This window comes from Papio anubis, chromosome 5 (genome assembly GCF_008728515.1).
Source record: "Papio anubis isolate 15944 chromosome 5, Panubis1.0, whole genome shotgun sequence".
NCBI lineage: Eukaryota > Metazoa > Chordata > Mammalia > Primates > Cercopithecidae > Papio > Papio anubis.
Window position 1 is genome coordinate 47,455,397 of NC_044980.1, and position 17,079 is coordinate 47,472,475.

Consider the following 17,079-nt stretch of genomic DNA (forward strand, 5'->3'; position numbering starts at 1 on the left):
CCTGTGTATAAGCAAGTTTTATCCTGAGTTCTAAACACCCATACTTTCTCATTATCTTCCATTTTCAATCTTCATTCTCCTGTCTCCACACTTTTCCCTGAGCTATCCATATCTCCCTTTCCTTCTGCCTTACAATCCACAATAGCTCTCCTATTAGCATGCTGTACAAGACTCACTTTTCATCAGTTATCCTAGATTTTTCCCCACTTGATATTACATGTTTTCCAACTAGTGAGTCAATTCTTCTCTACAAACTTGTATTTGTTTTAGTCAGATGATGGAATCTTAGAATTGGAAAGGACTTTGAGGGCCTACCTCCCATCCACTATTAAAACCATTTTCCGAAACATCCGTGGCCAGCTGCAACCCACCTCATCTTGACCAGAAGAGCTGCCTGACAGATCTACATATGCCTTATCATTTTAAATCTTCATCGCTCTCCGCAAGCCCAGCACCCCTCTACCTCTTCCCTAAATCTCACTAGGTGACTGCAGCTACTATTTTCCAAAGAAGAAAAAGAGAGAGAGAGACAGAGAGAGAGAAGCTACTAGGTCAAAATTTAATCCTCATTTCCTGTTTCAGTTAACTATTGCTGCATAATAAATCATTCCAATACTTAGTGACTTAAAGCAGCAATGGTCTATAATTTCTCAAGATTTCTGAGGATTGAATGGGCATTCCCCTATTGCCTGGGCTCATCATCTGGTCCCTCAACTGTGGCTGGAGTGTCCAAGCTGGCTTTCCTCACATGTCTGGAAGTTCCTGCTGTCAGCTAAAGCACCGATTCTGCTCCATGTGGCCTCTTATCCTCTATTAAGCGACACTGGGCTTCTTCATATCATGATGTTCTCAGATTTCAAAAACAGGTAAAATGGAATCTATAAAGGCCTTTTAAGGCCTAGCCTCAGAAGTCATAGTATCATTTCTGATGTATTCTATTTATCAAAACAAATCCTAGATTCAATGGGTGGAAAAACAGATTCTACCTCATGAAATAATAAAAGTCAAAGTCATGTTGCAAAAATGTACACAATTCCAAACCATCAACCACCCTTGCAAAAAGCTCAATACTGGGTCGCCCAGAGTGCTGCCTAGGGAATGGTCGCTCTTCCTCATTTTTAAGACAAACCTCTCTTTCTGGATCCACCCTGTCTACCTGCTCAGAGATTCTACTCCCTCTCCTCTGAAATCAGGGTTTCTCTTGTTACTGGTTCTTTCTTGCCATCATTTAGCCATATGCAAGTTGCCTCCATGATAAATTTAGACACACCTCAAGATGGTTTGTCATTGCCCCCCCCCCCAAAGAAAAAGCCACATTTATTAACACTGCCCATCTCCCTCATTTTTAGCCAAGTTACTTGAAATGAAATTTGCCACAAACATATACCTCTCATTCTTGCCTCCTATTATTTATATTATTTCCTTGTTTGGTTTCTGTGACACCACTGTTTTCTGATTCTTGCTCGCTTTCTGATTGCTGTTACCTAGTTTTCTTCCTTTGTTCATTGAAACCTTAAGTGTTATTTCACCTTCAGATGTCAGCATTTTATGCTCTTCTCACTATATTTCGAGGTGGTAATATTTACTTTTAGGGCCTCAACCATGCTGATATCATGCTCATACGTGTTCCACATGGTTTCTGAGATGTTCCCCAGCAAGACTGAGTCCATTTGCCCACAGGAGTAACTCATTATCAGTGCATCCTTTCTTGGCCTTTCTTCCTTCCCCCTGTTCTTTTCCCCATCTCCACACTTATGCATACTTGGAATTGCCTCCAAAAAACTTAGCTGTACCAAAGTTTTTTGCCTTGGATCTACATTTGGAGAAACCAGAACTAAGACAGCTTATATTCTAAATATTTATAGAGTTAGTCCTTCCATCCTCTGTACTTCCTGAATTCAAATCCTCCTCTGGATTACTTTAGGAATTCGTATCTTGTCCTTTGACTCTGATTTTGTTCCTCTTCAATTTACTCATGAAACTTCAAGCAAATAAGCTTTGTAAATCAAAAAAGTGATCATGTTATACCCCTTTTTAATAGCTTCAGTGGTTCCCAACTTCCCCCTACATAGAATAAAGCCGAAGTTCTTAAAGCTGACTATGAGAACATTCATGATCTGGACTTGTTTTACCTCTCTAGACTCAACTTCTACTGCAGCTATACTGAGCTACTTGGCATTTATCAAAGCAGTGGTGTTCTTCTTACTTCTAAGACTTTGCTGAAGTTGCATCAAGTTCAGACCTATTCAGTATTGCAATAGTACATGTATAGTTGTGCTTCTCTCTCTAAGTTATAAGCAAACTAAAAATTGTGTTTTATTCACTTTTATGTCATTTTATATCCTCAGGACCTGGCATAAATGCCCAGCATGTAAAATGTTGTTAATGAACATTAATTACTCTAGCCTCAAATTAAATACTTTCTATAATTGTAGGATCATTTTTTTCTCTAAACTGTTTTTAACTATAAAACTAATTTATTCCATTACATATTTTAAAACTGAAAATATTAGAAAAAATAATCATAGCCTCATTAATGTAATTTGTTATATTCTTGATATATTCCTGATTAATCTTTTAACATACATGTTAGTTGCTTAATCATCTGAAATAAATACATAATAATAATAAGAAGAAGAACTAACATTTAGACAGCACATACTATAACCCAAATACTGTTGTAAGCATTTTATATACATTAACTTATTATTATTTTTTTTTTTTTGATGATCCTCTGAAATGATCTCCATTTTATAGATTAAAAAACTAAATCACAGACAGGGTAATTGACTTGTCCTAAGCCATACAGCTAAGTAAATGGTAAAGCCATAATTTGAACTCATATAGGCTGGCACCAAAGTTCATGCTATATTTCATGGAGAAAATTAAATTATTTAATACACAGAAAGCACTTAGAACAGGGCCTAACACACGGTATAAATTCAATAAAGCCTAGCTGTTATTATCAGTGGTAGTATAATGAACATAGTAATTTGGTATCTTTCAGCTTAAGTTAGGGCACAGATTTTTACTTAGGTAAATTTTCACTTTGAGTTTGATCATAAATAATTTTTCATCCTACCATACAATGAATGTACAATATGCTATAGAATGATCCTGTAATAATTAGTTTTTATTTACCATATTTCTTTTACTCTTTCATAATTGTATATAACATCATGAGCATTATCTTTGTGCATTAACCTTTTCTCTCTTATTTTAGGTCATTTTATTTAGGATAGTTTCCCAGAAGTAAAAATTATGTATTAAGGGGTTTGAACATTTTCATAGTTCTTTATACACATCAGAAATTGCTCTCCAAAGGCATTATATTAAAACTATGTTTTAGAGTCTCAATAGCTTAGTATTTACAATTGTTTTATTAAATTTATTTTCATTAATACTAGTATGCCTACAGCGCCTACACAAAATAAATCCCATTTCTTTTCAATATGACAGACTTTCAAATCTGTAAATTTTCAAAATGTATGCCGAATCCATTTGTACCTCAGTGCAGCTTCTCAGTTCTCCTGCAGACATTCTTTCTCCATGCCAAACATCCCTAACTTTCCCAGCATCTTTTGTCTGACAAATTTACCAGACTCCTAACTATCTGAGTCATAGTCTCCTAAATACATTCCATTGTGCCTATGTCCCCTTAATTTAGATATTTCAGACATGGCCTGACCAGCACAGAACACAGAGGGGCTATCACTGCTTGACCAGGGCATCTATTTCCAGCACTCCAGACTAAAGTCACATTAGCATTTTTGGCACTAAAATACGCTGTTGCTCATGTTTATGTGCTGTCATCGAAATCCCCCACGCCTTTTTCACATGAACTCCCATTAAGTGAGGGCTCCCACATCCTGCACTGATATAAATAATAGTATGCAATTGTTATTTATGTAGGTTATTTATGTAGGTTCTAAGTAAACTTTAGTTTATTTATGTTTATTGTTCCAGAATGTTGAGATTCATCTGAATTCCCAAGTATGTATATTGATAAACTTGATAAGTATTTTTTTCTTGCTCTGTCTTACGGTGCTGATTGATAAGTATATTTATACTTTCTATATCTTCACTAAAGTCATTAATAAAGTTGTAACCTGACTGGCACGGTGGCTCACACCTGTAATCCCAGTACTTTAGGAGGCCAAGGTGGGCAGATCATGTGGTCAAGAGACCAAGACCATCCTGGCCAACATGGTGAAACGCTCTCTTTACTAAAAATACAAAAAATAGCTAGGTGTGGTGGCGCGCACCTGTAGTCCCAGCTACTTGGGAGGCTGAGGCAGGAGAATCACTTGAACCCAGGAGGCGGAGGTTGTAGTGAGCAGAGACAGGGCCACTGAACTCCAGCCTGGCAACAGAGCGAGACTCCGTCTCAAAAAAAAAAAAAAATTAATTAATTAATTAATTAAAAAATAAATAAAATTGTAGTCTAACACAATCCCAAGTACAAAATATCATATTACGTAATTACAGTCCTTTGGTTGCTAGCAGTCAAAGTTTTTGGATATGGCTACTTGGCCAGCAGTAAATCAGCAACAGTGGATCCACCCAAGTATCTTACTATTTACTTCAATTCATTCGATTCCTGAAGATATCATGGTTGACTTAAATGACTTGTTGGAACTAAAATCAGTTGTGATTATATATTTTTTCCATTAATTATTATTAGAATGGTTTTATAATTCTGTTTAAAAGGAAAGTAATTGATTTTAACCTGGATCTCATAAACTATCCTTATTTTCTAAGCAATTATAAACTAGCACATGCTAATATTAAATCTTATGATGATCCAATGTTTATATTTCCTGACTTCTCTATAAAATTAACAGTTTATCATCGGAAAAAGTCATTTATACTTCCAAGTGTGTTTTATAAGCTAATACAGTAGCAGACTTAGCCAATAACTATTGATTATGTCAATGCCCCAGTAAAAAATATGATAAAGTAATAAACAAAATAATGAAACAAAATCTCTGAAATATCTCTCCTACATGTACACACATACATGTATATACACACATATATATGTATATGCACACATATACGTGTGTGTATATGTGTATATGTATGTGTGTGTGTCTATATATACTTTTTAATCCACATCAATATGCAAGAGGTAGGCTCTCTGCTTAGTTCAGATGACATTAAATTACTAATAGCATGATTATTATCTGATTATGAGTGTTACTGTCAATTATCTTAAAATCAGTCTTAAAACAACTCATATAAACTGTTTCTCAATGTTCAAAATTGTTTATTGATTTATTTGACTTTCAGGGTGCTTATTGGTTCTCCTTTAGTTGGCCAACCCAAAAACAGAACTGGAGATGTCTATAAGTGTCCAGTTGGGAGAGGTGAATCATTACCTTGTGTAAAGTTGGATCTACCAGGTATGTAAAATAAAAAAATCTGGTTTTAGGCCAGGTGCAGTGGGTCATGCCTGTAATCCCAACACTTTAAGAGGTGAAGACAGGCATATCATTTGAGCCCAGGAGTTTGAGACCAGCCCGGGCAACCTGACGAAACCTCATCTCTACAAAATACACAAAAAAACAGCTGGGTGGGGTGGTGCACTACTGTAGTCCCAGCTACTCAAGAGGATGAGGTGTGAGGACCGCTTGAGCCCAGGAGTTTGAGACTGCAGTGAATGGTAATTGTGCCACTGCACTCCAGCCTGGGTGACAGAGTGAGACCCTGTCTCAAAAAAAAAAAAAAAAAAAAAAAAATCTGCTCTTAAATTATACCCAGTATTCTCACTGAAAACCGATTTTGGGCCGGGTGCAGTGGCTCACACCTGTAATCCCAGCACTTTGGGAGGCCGTGGCAGACGGATCACCTGAGGTCAGGAGTTCGAGACCAGCCTGACCAACATGGAGAAACCCCGTCTCTACTAAAAATACAAAATTATCTGGGCGTGGTGGCACATGCCTATAATCCCAGCCACTCAGGAGGCTGAGGCAGGAGAACCGCTTGAACCTGGGAGGCAGAGGTTGCGGTGAGACAACGTTGCACCATTGCACTCCAGCCTGAGGAACAAGAGCAAAACTCCACCTCAAAAAAAAAAAGAAAGAAAGAAAAGAAAACAGATTTAAATCAATTCAAGAAAATATTAGAAGTAATCTATAATCATTTTTCATATAATCATTTATAATGTATAATCATTTTTCTATAATCATTTATCTTGCAGATTCACAGAGAATACCATTTCGATTCCCTCTGTCCTTAATTTGCTTTAGAAAGTCATCAAGGAGCATACATAAATTAGAATATCTTACTAATTTTATAACTTTTAACTCCCTGCATTTTTCAGGATTCTTTCTAATTCACTGGTAATGTGAAAGAACTTCTCCAAATAAACCTGCCCACCACATTCCCTCCACAAAATTTAACTTAGTGCCTGGTTTCCAAGAGGAAATAGAATCAAAAGAATTGTAATAGATAAATTTAATTTTAAAAATGGAATTGCACAAGATAAATTTATATTGAAATAGATGTATTTGACAGAAATAGTTGGAACATGACTGGAAAATTCCTACTAAAATTATCTAGAAATTAGAACCCTGTCAATGTTATATACAATATTACATACTATGGAAATGATTTATAGTCCCACAAGTTTATTTCAGATATTGTATTCTTTGGTTCTCTTTTTTTCAATTTTCTATTTGTTTGTTATTATGAACTTTTTTTTCTTTACATGCATAAGCATACTTATAACAGCTGCTTTAATATCCTTGCCTGATAATTCCAACATCTGGAATATCTCAACATCGCGTTCCATTTATTACCTTTCCTTGAGGCTGCGTCACATTTTCCTGTCTTGTCTTGTGGGTAGTAATTTTGGATCATAACCTGTATTATGTTTTTTAATTATAGGTGTGGAGATTCTAGATTCTGTTATATGCCTGTGAATAGTCTTAACTTTTCTTATTAGCAGAAAATTTACTTGGCTCAACTCAATTTCCAAGCACTGACTTTCTTGCAATGACAAGTAGTTAAAATCTCTATTCAGATTTTATTTCAGCTGGGCTATTTGAAATATACTCTGTACATTTATTATGCAAGTCATCTAGTTATTTGGATAAAATATGTATGCATATTATAGAACTGCTGTTTTTGTGGCTGTTTTTAGAAGATATACTACTCTCCTCCTCACTTTGCAGTTGCTGCCGTTGCCCCTAATCTCTGTTCTCTTTTTATTCAATACAGTAAGACTAGGAGTTCTATTTGAGTTTTAGCCACTGACTAGGACCTTCCCTAGGTGGGGGGGTGGGTTAGGGGTGAGGGACAAAAACAAAACAAAACACAGAAACAGGAAACTCATTTAGTGCCAGTATCTTTTTCCAAGTATGGATTCCCCTCCAGTTTCTGCCGCCTTTCTAGTGCCTTCAGGTGATTGTTTCATGTAATTTTTTTTTTTTATTCTTCCGAGAATTTATAGTTGTGGTTTGCAGAGGAGCTGTTTTGATAGGAGTTACTCCTTCTTTACTGGAAATTAGAATAGTTTTAAAATTAGCCTAGAGATTTTAGCCACATCAAGAACAGTAGGGAAGTTTCCACTGTACTCCCTAATTGTCCCAGGAATGCTTTTCCTGGGTCAAGCTTTGTATATAAAACTCTAATACAGATTACTCAAGATCAATGCATATAATCACCCAGCTCCAGGTGCTTTCAAAGCAAACCAGACTAAACTCTTGGACAAAGATCATTGCTCAGATCAGGAAGTCCAACTGACCATTTCAGAATCTCTGCTTCCATTCCCCACTTTAAATCCATATACAGTCTTAACGTGCAAACAACGTCTGGAACAAACAGTGAGACAAATCTTTCTCAACCTGAATTTTGCCTCTTTGTAATATTCCACTCTACTAAGAAGATTTAGAAGTTCTTTTTTTTCCTGTCCAGTCTTTTTTTCTTTTTCTTTTTAGTGTGAGAAAGTGGAACTTCTTACCAATGTTGTCAGGCTGGCATGCTTCATGCTTCAGGACCCAACATTCCCTTCAGAATGTCAAATGTAGTCTCTTTACTGTGTTTCCTTTATTGAAACTTCCTGGACACTGCTCTAATATTCCTCTAGTTTCCTTTGTCACCCAAAGGATGTCCTCATGATTTTGGAAGTCATGGTCAAAAAACTGGTGTTTGAGTTTTCTTTTCTGATCTTCTACCCATTTCCCCTTTTCTTACCAAAAATCATGTTTCATCACTGGTCTTTTATAACAAAGTTATGAGATTACATTATAACTACAGTGTTATGAGACTTAAAACTTTGTTTTAATTAGCAAGAACGTGCAAAAATCAATCCCACATTTTCATTGCCCTACTAGTTCTGCATTCTTTCGCAGTTCAGCAAAACTATCTGAAATAGTTTCTGGGACATGGGCCAACTCTTCAGCCTTAACTTGTTCATTATATTCTTTAAGAATACTTGGAAGCCTAATTAGTTGAACCAAAAGAAGAATGTGCTATGATATGAGCAAAACAAATAGAATGTCTTAATGAGAGATGCTTAATTTCACTTTGTGAAACTTTTCTCCCTCATAAAATTTTGTTCTATTTTTAGTTAATACATCAATTCCCAATGTCACAGAAGTAAAAGAGAACATGACATTTGGATCAACTTTAGTCACCAACCCAAACGGAGGATTTTTGGTAAGAACTGAAAGAATAATGATATTTATTGACAACAGATATGCTATCATTTTAATTCTTTGTAAAATCTGTTATATAATTTTCAGTCTAATGATTTCTAATTTTAAAATAATTTTTTAAAGGCATGTGGGCCCTTATATGCCTATAGATGTGGACATTTGCATTACACAACTGGAATCTGTTCTGACGTCAGTCCCACATTTCAAGTCGTGAATTCCATTGCCCCTGTAAGAGGTACAGATTTTACGCAATGTTATTGCACGTTTGAAAAGCCTAAGCAATGAATGACACATATGTATACAAAGGAGCATACCAAAAAGCTTAAAGTATTTTCTTAGCTACCAGCATTACCAATTTAGGTAAATGTTTGCTTTACCAGTGTATAACAAAATCTGACTGCTATTTTTGCAATTGATATTAGTGTAAATAACTTTACAAAGTCATTTTTAAACTTCATAGATGAAGCTCTTATGCTGCTTATATTTAAAGAGTGAGTCTCTTTGAGGAAAGAAGTAACTTAATTTGAGATATGCACAAAAACTGTTTTATAAAAACTGTTATGTAAAATTCATATTGAGAAAATTTGCAAAGATAACTCTCATGCAATATTAATTAAAACTCAGTAGGTATGAATTTTACTTGATACAGAACCCACACCAATTGTTATTGAAAGCAATTAATATTTTTATCACCTTTACTTTTTCTAAAACTATTTTTTATTGCTAACACAGTGTATCTACTATGTAGAACATCAGTTCATCTTTTAAAATGAATTTCTTTCATCCATGAAAGCACTTCATATGCCTCTGAAAAAAGTAGATTCCAAATTTGCACAATTGACTCCTTTTATTGCAGAATGCAGCACTCAACTGGACATAGTCATAGTGCTAGATGGTTCCAACAGTATTTACCCATGGGACAGTGTTACAGCTTTTTTAAATGACCTTCTTGAAAGAATGGATATTGGTCCTAAACAGACACAGGTATGTGACTTTGTGTTTTGATTTCTGTTGTTCTAAAGATAAAAATGCAAAAATTTTTAACAAAACTAATTATTCTGAAAGCAAATTAATCAATACAACTAACGTTGAGAATGAATTTTATATCCATTTTCCTGTTCTTATTTCTGATAAAAAGGACATTACTTTAAGCTGTGTTATTTTGTATTTTTTTCTTTTAAGACAGAGTCTCACTCTGTTGTCCAGAATTGAGTGCAGTGGTGCAGTCTCGGCTCACTGCAACCTTCACCTCCCATGCTCAAGCAATTCATATTCCTCAGCCTCTCAAGAAGCTGGAGTTAACAGGCATGTGCCACCACACCTGGCTAATTTTTATTTTTGTAATAGAGCTAGGATTTCATCATGTTGGCCAGGCTGGTCTCAAACTCCTAGCCTCTGGTTGATCAACCTGTGTCTGCCTCTCAAAGTGTTGGTATTACAGGCGTGAGCCACTGTGCCCAACCTAGGCTGTGTTATTTTCTAAACAAAAAATATTATGAAAGCTGCCATTTGTAATGCACTTGGAAAATAACTCCTATAGATTTCTATAAACTCATAATTTAATTCTTACTTAAAATAGATATAGCTACTTTTGGTAATATCAGAGCAGGGTGTCAGAGTTTGTAGAAACCAATCTGACATCCCAAAAAACCCATCACATTATAATCTCTCTTCTCATATTATATAAATAAGTTAGTAACTGACCAGAGGATACTACTTAAAGTATGTTGTCCTCTCTATTAATAATTTCTTTTCCCTAAGTTAAAAGCAAATGCCCCTGGCTATCTCTCCATAAAATCAAATAGTTGTTCGTTTATTCCCCCAATTAATATCTATTTCTAAACACATCTCCTTTATTGCCACTAAATGAAGTGGAACTTCTCACATAGCTTTTCCACTTTAGATACTGAGTTTAATTGCATTTAATTAAATACATTTGACTGATTTAATGTTTATTAAACTTATATGGGCATATATATTAAAATACAGAGCAGACATAATGGATAACAGGCAAATAAAATGTCAAAATTAAATGGATGCCTCAGGTCAGGAATTAGCCCTAGAATCAGAGCCTAAAAGGTTATTGTGTGGTTTGAAAGCTGTAGAGAGCATAGGAGACTTTAAGATTGTAGAACTGCAATCAGTACAGTGATCATCTTTTTTTTTTTTTTTTTTTCCTGAGGGATTTACTTTGGAAGAAGTTTCTGAGGCACTGAAAAAGCGGTCTGAGTGCGTTAATGTTTGCCACACCTACATTAAATTTGGAACATAATACGTGCACATATATATACATACATGTATCTTCATGTGTCTGTGTATATTTATGTCTCGCTTTATATTTTAATATATATGTATGTATAATTTTCTAAAAGGATGGTGGTTGAAAATGTCAAAGTTGAACTCAGACCTCAAAGTGAAATGTATTACTGCATTCCAAGACTGAATAGGTCTCTGTAGAGAGCAAGTGGAAGGATAAGGTTATATACATCCTACTGGACAATAGAAAACTTCTTGAAATCAGGGTAAAATCATTAAAAATGAAATGGGCTTCTACATACCACAAAATGTAATTTTCCGTGGAAGTGACTTATTTGCAATTGACCTTCTCAAGTGAAATTACTAGTGGATGGTAGGGGACCTTTTATCCCTTTTTGTACAGGGTTCAGGGCAGTCCGCATCTTAACAGACCCGCTCCAGAACGTGACTTGCTCTTCCTTCTGGCACCTGTTCTGCATGGACCTCCTTTTTTCCCTTCTGAGGACCACTCTCCCTTCCTCCTTTCCTCTCTTCCTCTATCCCATCTCTCCTTGGCCAATAAGATAGCATAGAGTCATAAAATTAAAGCTGGAAAGAATCTTAAAGGTCATTTGACCCCAAACCTCAATTTATGAAGGTGACACGGAGGCTAACTGACTTGTTTAAGGTCTTCCTGCTTGCTGATGGCAGATCAGAGCACACAGTTCTCTAATTGTAGTTGAATTTGTTGTTGTTGTCGTTGTTTTTCTTTCTGAGAGCTCTACTTCTAGAGAAGCTTCAGAGCCCGTACCATCTAATGCCCCTAAATAGTAGATTTCAATCCCTTTCCGTCTCAAGAGGATGACTGTCCTCATCCTTCCTCAGGCAGCCTCTTGGCTGAAACAATGCTAAGCTTGGCAATGCTTCGCTCCCTGCACTAACATACCTGAAATGAAATGGCTTGTGTTCCCGCTTTCTCCACTTTTGCCCATGATGTGCTTTCTTTCCTTCTTCTTGTTTTGTCCATCCCATTTGATCTTCTTATCCAGTTTTTTCCTTCCAAAGCTGATAACATTCTTGAAATATATTTTAAAATGTATTATACAGCCATCTAAATATTTTATTTTACCTTTAAATTCACTTATATATATTACTCTAAAAATTAATTTATTAGTAGCTATTTGTGAAAATCAGTGCAGCTGTGACATGTTTGAAGTCAGTCCACAACTTTAGAAAGAAAATCCATATGGTTCTTTTAGACTAATGATCACAGCTTCTGTGAAGATCTATGCCAGTGACTCCATTTTGTAAAGAAATAAATAACAGTCAATTGCTTATATGCTCAACTTTTCTCTGCAATTTTGATGTTTTTCAGTTAGAACTATAATTAATTTACATTCCTGTGTTGAGAGTCCTAAAAGAGGAGCTATTCTTTTTGTCCACCAGAGGAATTCTAGCCTGCCAGGGTGGGCAACATGAAGTTATATGTCTTTCCTGGAGGGAACAATGGCTCTATTCAGACACATGCAGGAGCGCCCTTGGGGTCCAGATGCTACCACTGAATGGGAGGAAAATGATCTTACCCTGAGGCAGAAGAGTTCAGTTGCATTTACTCAGGTTCAGAACCTCATTCCACAGAGAAGAATATTTCTGAATGAAACACTCTGCACAGTGTCGTTTACAGTATCTTCTGACTTCATCCAAGGAAACCTGCTTTTTAAAGAGAGAAGCTGATTATATTTCTGTTTTATTTTTTTATGTCACATCTTGCTTGCATCATTGATTGTGGAGCTTAACCATATACATTCATTCATTTATTCAGATGTATGTACTAAGGGCTTACTATGTTCCAAGTTCTATGCTATAGCTTGGATAATAGTGGGGAATAAGACAGACAAGGCTGCTGCCTTAATGGTGCTTCTGTCTAATGCCATGTTTCTCCAATTATGGCTCATGGAATTTCTGCTTCCAAATCACTGGGATGCTTGAACTATACCCCAAATTTTCAAAATCAGAATCTCTGAGGGTGGGGCTATAGAGCCTGCATTATACATAAACAACCCATATGATTCTTTTTGTTTGTTTGTTTTTTTGACACGGAGTTTCTCTTGGCACCCAGGCTGGAGTGCAATGGTGCAATCTTGGCTCACTGCAGTCTCCACCTCCCGGGTTCAAGCGATTCTCTTGCCTCAACCTTCCGAGTAGCGGGGATTACAGGCATATGCCACTATGCCCAGCTAATTTTTGTATTTTTAGTAGAGACAGGGTTTCGCCATGTTGGCCAAGCTGGTCTTGAACTCTTGACCTAATGATCAGCCTGCCTCAGCCTCCCAAAGTGCTGGGATTACAGGTTTGAGCCACTATGCCTGGCCCCATATGATTATTAAACAGATTAAAGTTTGAGAAACACTGGACTAAGCCATAATTATTATATTGGTGGGTGTGTGTGTCTGTCTGTCTGTCTATCTGTGTTTGCTGCATACTGTAGATAATAGGGACCTCAAGAGCAAAGGCTGCATCATCTTCCTATCTTCATCAGTGGCCAGCCCAGTGGTTTACTGTAGCATAGTAAGCCCTCAACGAGCACTTGTTGAATAAATGTTTGTATCATAATGAGTCCAGTTTTGGATTTTTCTCTGATTATTGGACATTTAATAAGTCTTTTTTCTATAACTGGTATTTTAAAAATTATTTTAAGTATATTACTTTATACTTGATTCTCTAGTGTTCAGTCTTTTCTAATCTTCTTTTCTATTTTGGCTTATGTTATATCAGTGACTAATTTCATAAATAATTTTCTAAAATAAAGAGATTGGAAAGGACATATTTACCAAGCCATTGCTTTTGCTAAACCACGTTTAATAGGGTTTTAAGTATAATGCATGTAAACTCTTTTTAAAGTTTGATCATCATTCAGTGGATTCAGAAAAGAAATCTAGTCATAGAAAATTTGGAAAGACATTTTCTCTTCAAAGAAAATGTGTGCTGAAAAGCATGCTTATCTTTTCATGTAGTCTTACACTAATTCTTTCCAAAAGCAGTTTGTTTGCTTGACAACCAATTCTTTTTCTTGATTTGTTGCTAATGTAATTTAAATCTGTTTGATTTTGTTTGTTTGTTTGTTTTAGTTTTATTTGTTTCTTTTAATGAAAGCATTCAGTTCCACCCTATGATTGGCAAAATTAGCTTCTGGAATTTATTCTCCCCTTTATGTATTCTCTCTATCTCCATTTCTGAAAGGGGCAGATATAAAAATGAATTGTGAGAAAGATTACCCAGAGGAAGGTGCAAAAGATAGAAAGCTAAGAGCCAGACAGAGAACTTTTAGACTCCTCATCCATACCAAATTTCTAAAAGACTATTAATGTAGTTGATAAGATTTGTAGAGAAGATTTCTCTGTAGAAAGAGCCTACTCAGAAAGACTTCAGTGGCGTCATACACATCTTGGTATGTGTATACTGGAGTTCGGACACGTAGTTGATTGACTAATGCCTAACTCCTGCCTGAAGTGCCAGAGCATGACAGCAGCTGTTACGTCTAGCTGCTGACAGGGAAGTCAGAGCAGAGGTCATTGCACTGGAGTCAGCCTGCATCCCCAGAGATTGTTAGAATGTATGTGTTTTCCCAGGATTGGCATGGGTACTCAAAAGAAAGAGCCAGCGTGAGGTCATGTCAGGGCCTGTCCATAGGGATTACTGGAAGTGAGTGGCTTCCTCTGCAGAGAACGCACAAGATCTCTGTAATTCTTAGGGACTGAGGCAGTGGGATGCATTCACTCAGGGCAGGGGTGTAGGTGAGACATCTTAGTGAAGGGAGTTCTCCAAAGAACCCTTGAAAAAGTTGTACATACCTATTAGGACCTGATTTATCTTAGGATAATACCAACGCAGTAATAATTTCTCTATCCTTATTTATCTTCCCTACCTCTGTCCCTGGAAGGGCAGAAATCACAGTTAGCAATCTGAGTGAAAACAAGTAGGAAAACAAATAAAAGCCAGTCATGCATCTTTCTCAACTACAGGCTTCTCACCTCATGTAAGCCCTTAGTAGAAGTAGGAGAGAAGATTTAACTACAAATGTGCTTTGATGTTTCGCCTTGTTGGTTTTTAGACAGAACCACATGAAAGTATTGCTATTTGATCTTTTCTTTCCAACCTACAAATACAGCAGTTTCATTTGGTACAGGCTAAATTAAAATATATAACTTTGTAAATGAACAGACATTTTAAAACTAAGAATTAAAAAAAATCTTAAGATATTTATCTTTCCATCTAGGGATAGGAAAATACTTCACTTTGAATAAATTTTGAAGGGCTGATGGGCCACAAATAAAAGTTGTATTCTAATTACACCTCCTGTATTTTTGTTTGCTGTATTGATTAGTTACACATTTGGTACAATAGATATAGATTGAATATGATTCCTATTCTCTGCAGTCATAGATTTGTCATTTAGTAATTGCAAGCAATAAAAGGCAGAGTCAAAGATATGGAACATTTCTCAAAGTAACTGTTACCTCCAAAAAACAAAAATAGAAAAAAAGAAAAGGAAAGTGGGAAGGAAGGAAGGGAGGGAGGGAGGGAGGCGGGAAGGCAGGAAGGCAGGAAGGCAGGCAGGAAGGCAGGAAGGCAGGAAGGCAGGAAGGAAGGAAGGAAGGAAGGAAGGAAGGAAGGAAGGAAGGAAGGAAGGAAACTTATATTAAGTTTTCCATGTGACAATTCAGTATGCATTAGGGAAATACATTCACTCTAAATAGTTACTCAAAATCCATTCTATGTTTCTGTGTGGCCAAGTTAAGACTTTTGCAAGCATAGTTAAGGAATTTTTGTCACCCAATTTTTTTACCCAAGACAGAGTAAAGGCTATAAAATTGCCTTTTAAAAAACACCTATAAAAACAAACCTGAAGCACTCTGAGCTTGCCATAAAAGATATGATGGTAAAACATTATAGAGGTCTTATTGATCCTCAATACCTAAACATAACATTGCTTTTAATAATAAATGAAGATAATATAAATATGTCAAATACGAGTGCATTACCCTAAATAAAACCAGTAAATTGTGAAGCTTGATATAAAAGTGAAATATACTAATGGAACAATGTCTAGATTGTTCACATCAAAAGTGTAGCATAGCATTAAACCAGGCAAAATGAAAGAGAGAAATTAATTAAATTTTAGGAATATTATTTATCTTTCTTTTTACTGCTGATTTTATGGCCATTTCCCTAGAAGCCTTAAATCTGAGGCCTGATTCATTGTTTTCAGGTCTGAAAAGAAGCCTGAGGGAGCCAGGCAGCCATACCTTTGTCAGTCTGGCTACAGTTTCCAAATGTGGTATAGGGAATGGGGTGAATCTTCTCTCTCACTAGGCTCTAGTCTCCATTCTCCCACCCCTCCAGCCATCAGGCACTAGAATAATCATTCCAAAGTAAGTTCAGAACATTTTCCTAATAACAAACAAATAAACAAACAAACAACTCCTCTTGTTCCTTGCTAAATAATATCCAGGCTCTCTAGTGCACTAACTGACATCTGACCACCTGGCCCAGCCACTCCTCATGCATCCTACTTCCCCTTATACCCACCTCAGTTCTTTTTTTTTTTTTTTTTTTTTTTTTGGAGATGGAGTTTTGCTCATAATCTCGGCTCACTGCAGCCTCTGCTTCCCGGGTTCAAGCTATTCTCCTGCCTCGGTCTCCTGAGTAGCTTACCCTTCAGCCATCCCTGGGCCCTTGCCTTCCTTGGTCATGAAGTGCTGTGCTCTTTTTATTTGCTTTTCCTGAGATTCCCTGCTCCGTCTCAAGCACTGTATGCTAGAAGAACTTCAAATGTCACTTTCTCTGTAATTTTCTATGATTATCCTACCCACTGCTCTTGAGAAAAATGCCTTCACCTCCTATGTTCCCATAGCATCTGCAACCGTGAGAGCATATTTCCTTACTGCTCTTATCACTCTGTAGCTTTGCTCTTTGTTTTTTGGGTCTGTCTCTCCCAGTAGACTATGAATTCCATGACGACAGAATTGTGCGTTAATCTTTTCATTTATGGAAGATAGTCTAGGGTTTTAGAATACATAAATACACTAGCACATGATGTGAGCCTTTTTTATGTTGAAAAAAATGAGAGTTTTTGAATTTTTACCTTCTCATGTATAAAATCATTGTTTTAATGACGTCT

At 36.3% G+C, this 17,079-nt stretch overlaps 1 protein-coding gene across 1 annotated transcript in view; it reads left to right on the top strand.

Moving 5' to 3' along the window:
- Positions 1-17,079, top strand: part of ITGA1 (integrin subunit alpha 1) — a 164,431-nt gene that overhangs the window by 67,805 nt on the left and 79,547 nt on the right. Inside the window, exons 3-6 of the mRNA XM_031666153.1 lie at positions 5,293-5,405; positions 8,576-8,664; positions 8,787-8,898; positions 9,520-9,647. Of these exons, the coding sequence (XP_031522013.1) occupies positions 5,293-5,405; positions 8,576-8,664; positions 8,787-8,898; positions 9,520-9,647 (442 nt within the window). The remainder of the gene's footprint in view (positions 1-5,292; positions 5,406-8,575; positions 8,665-8,786; positions 8,899-9,519; positions 9,648-17,079) is intronic.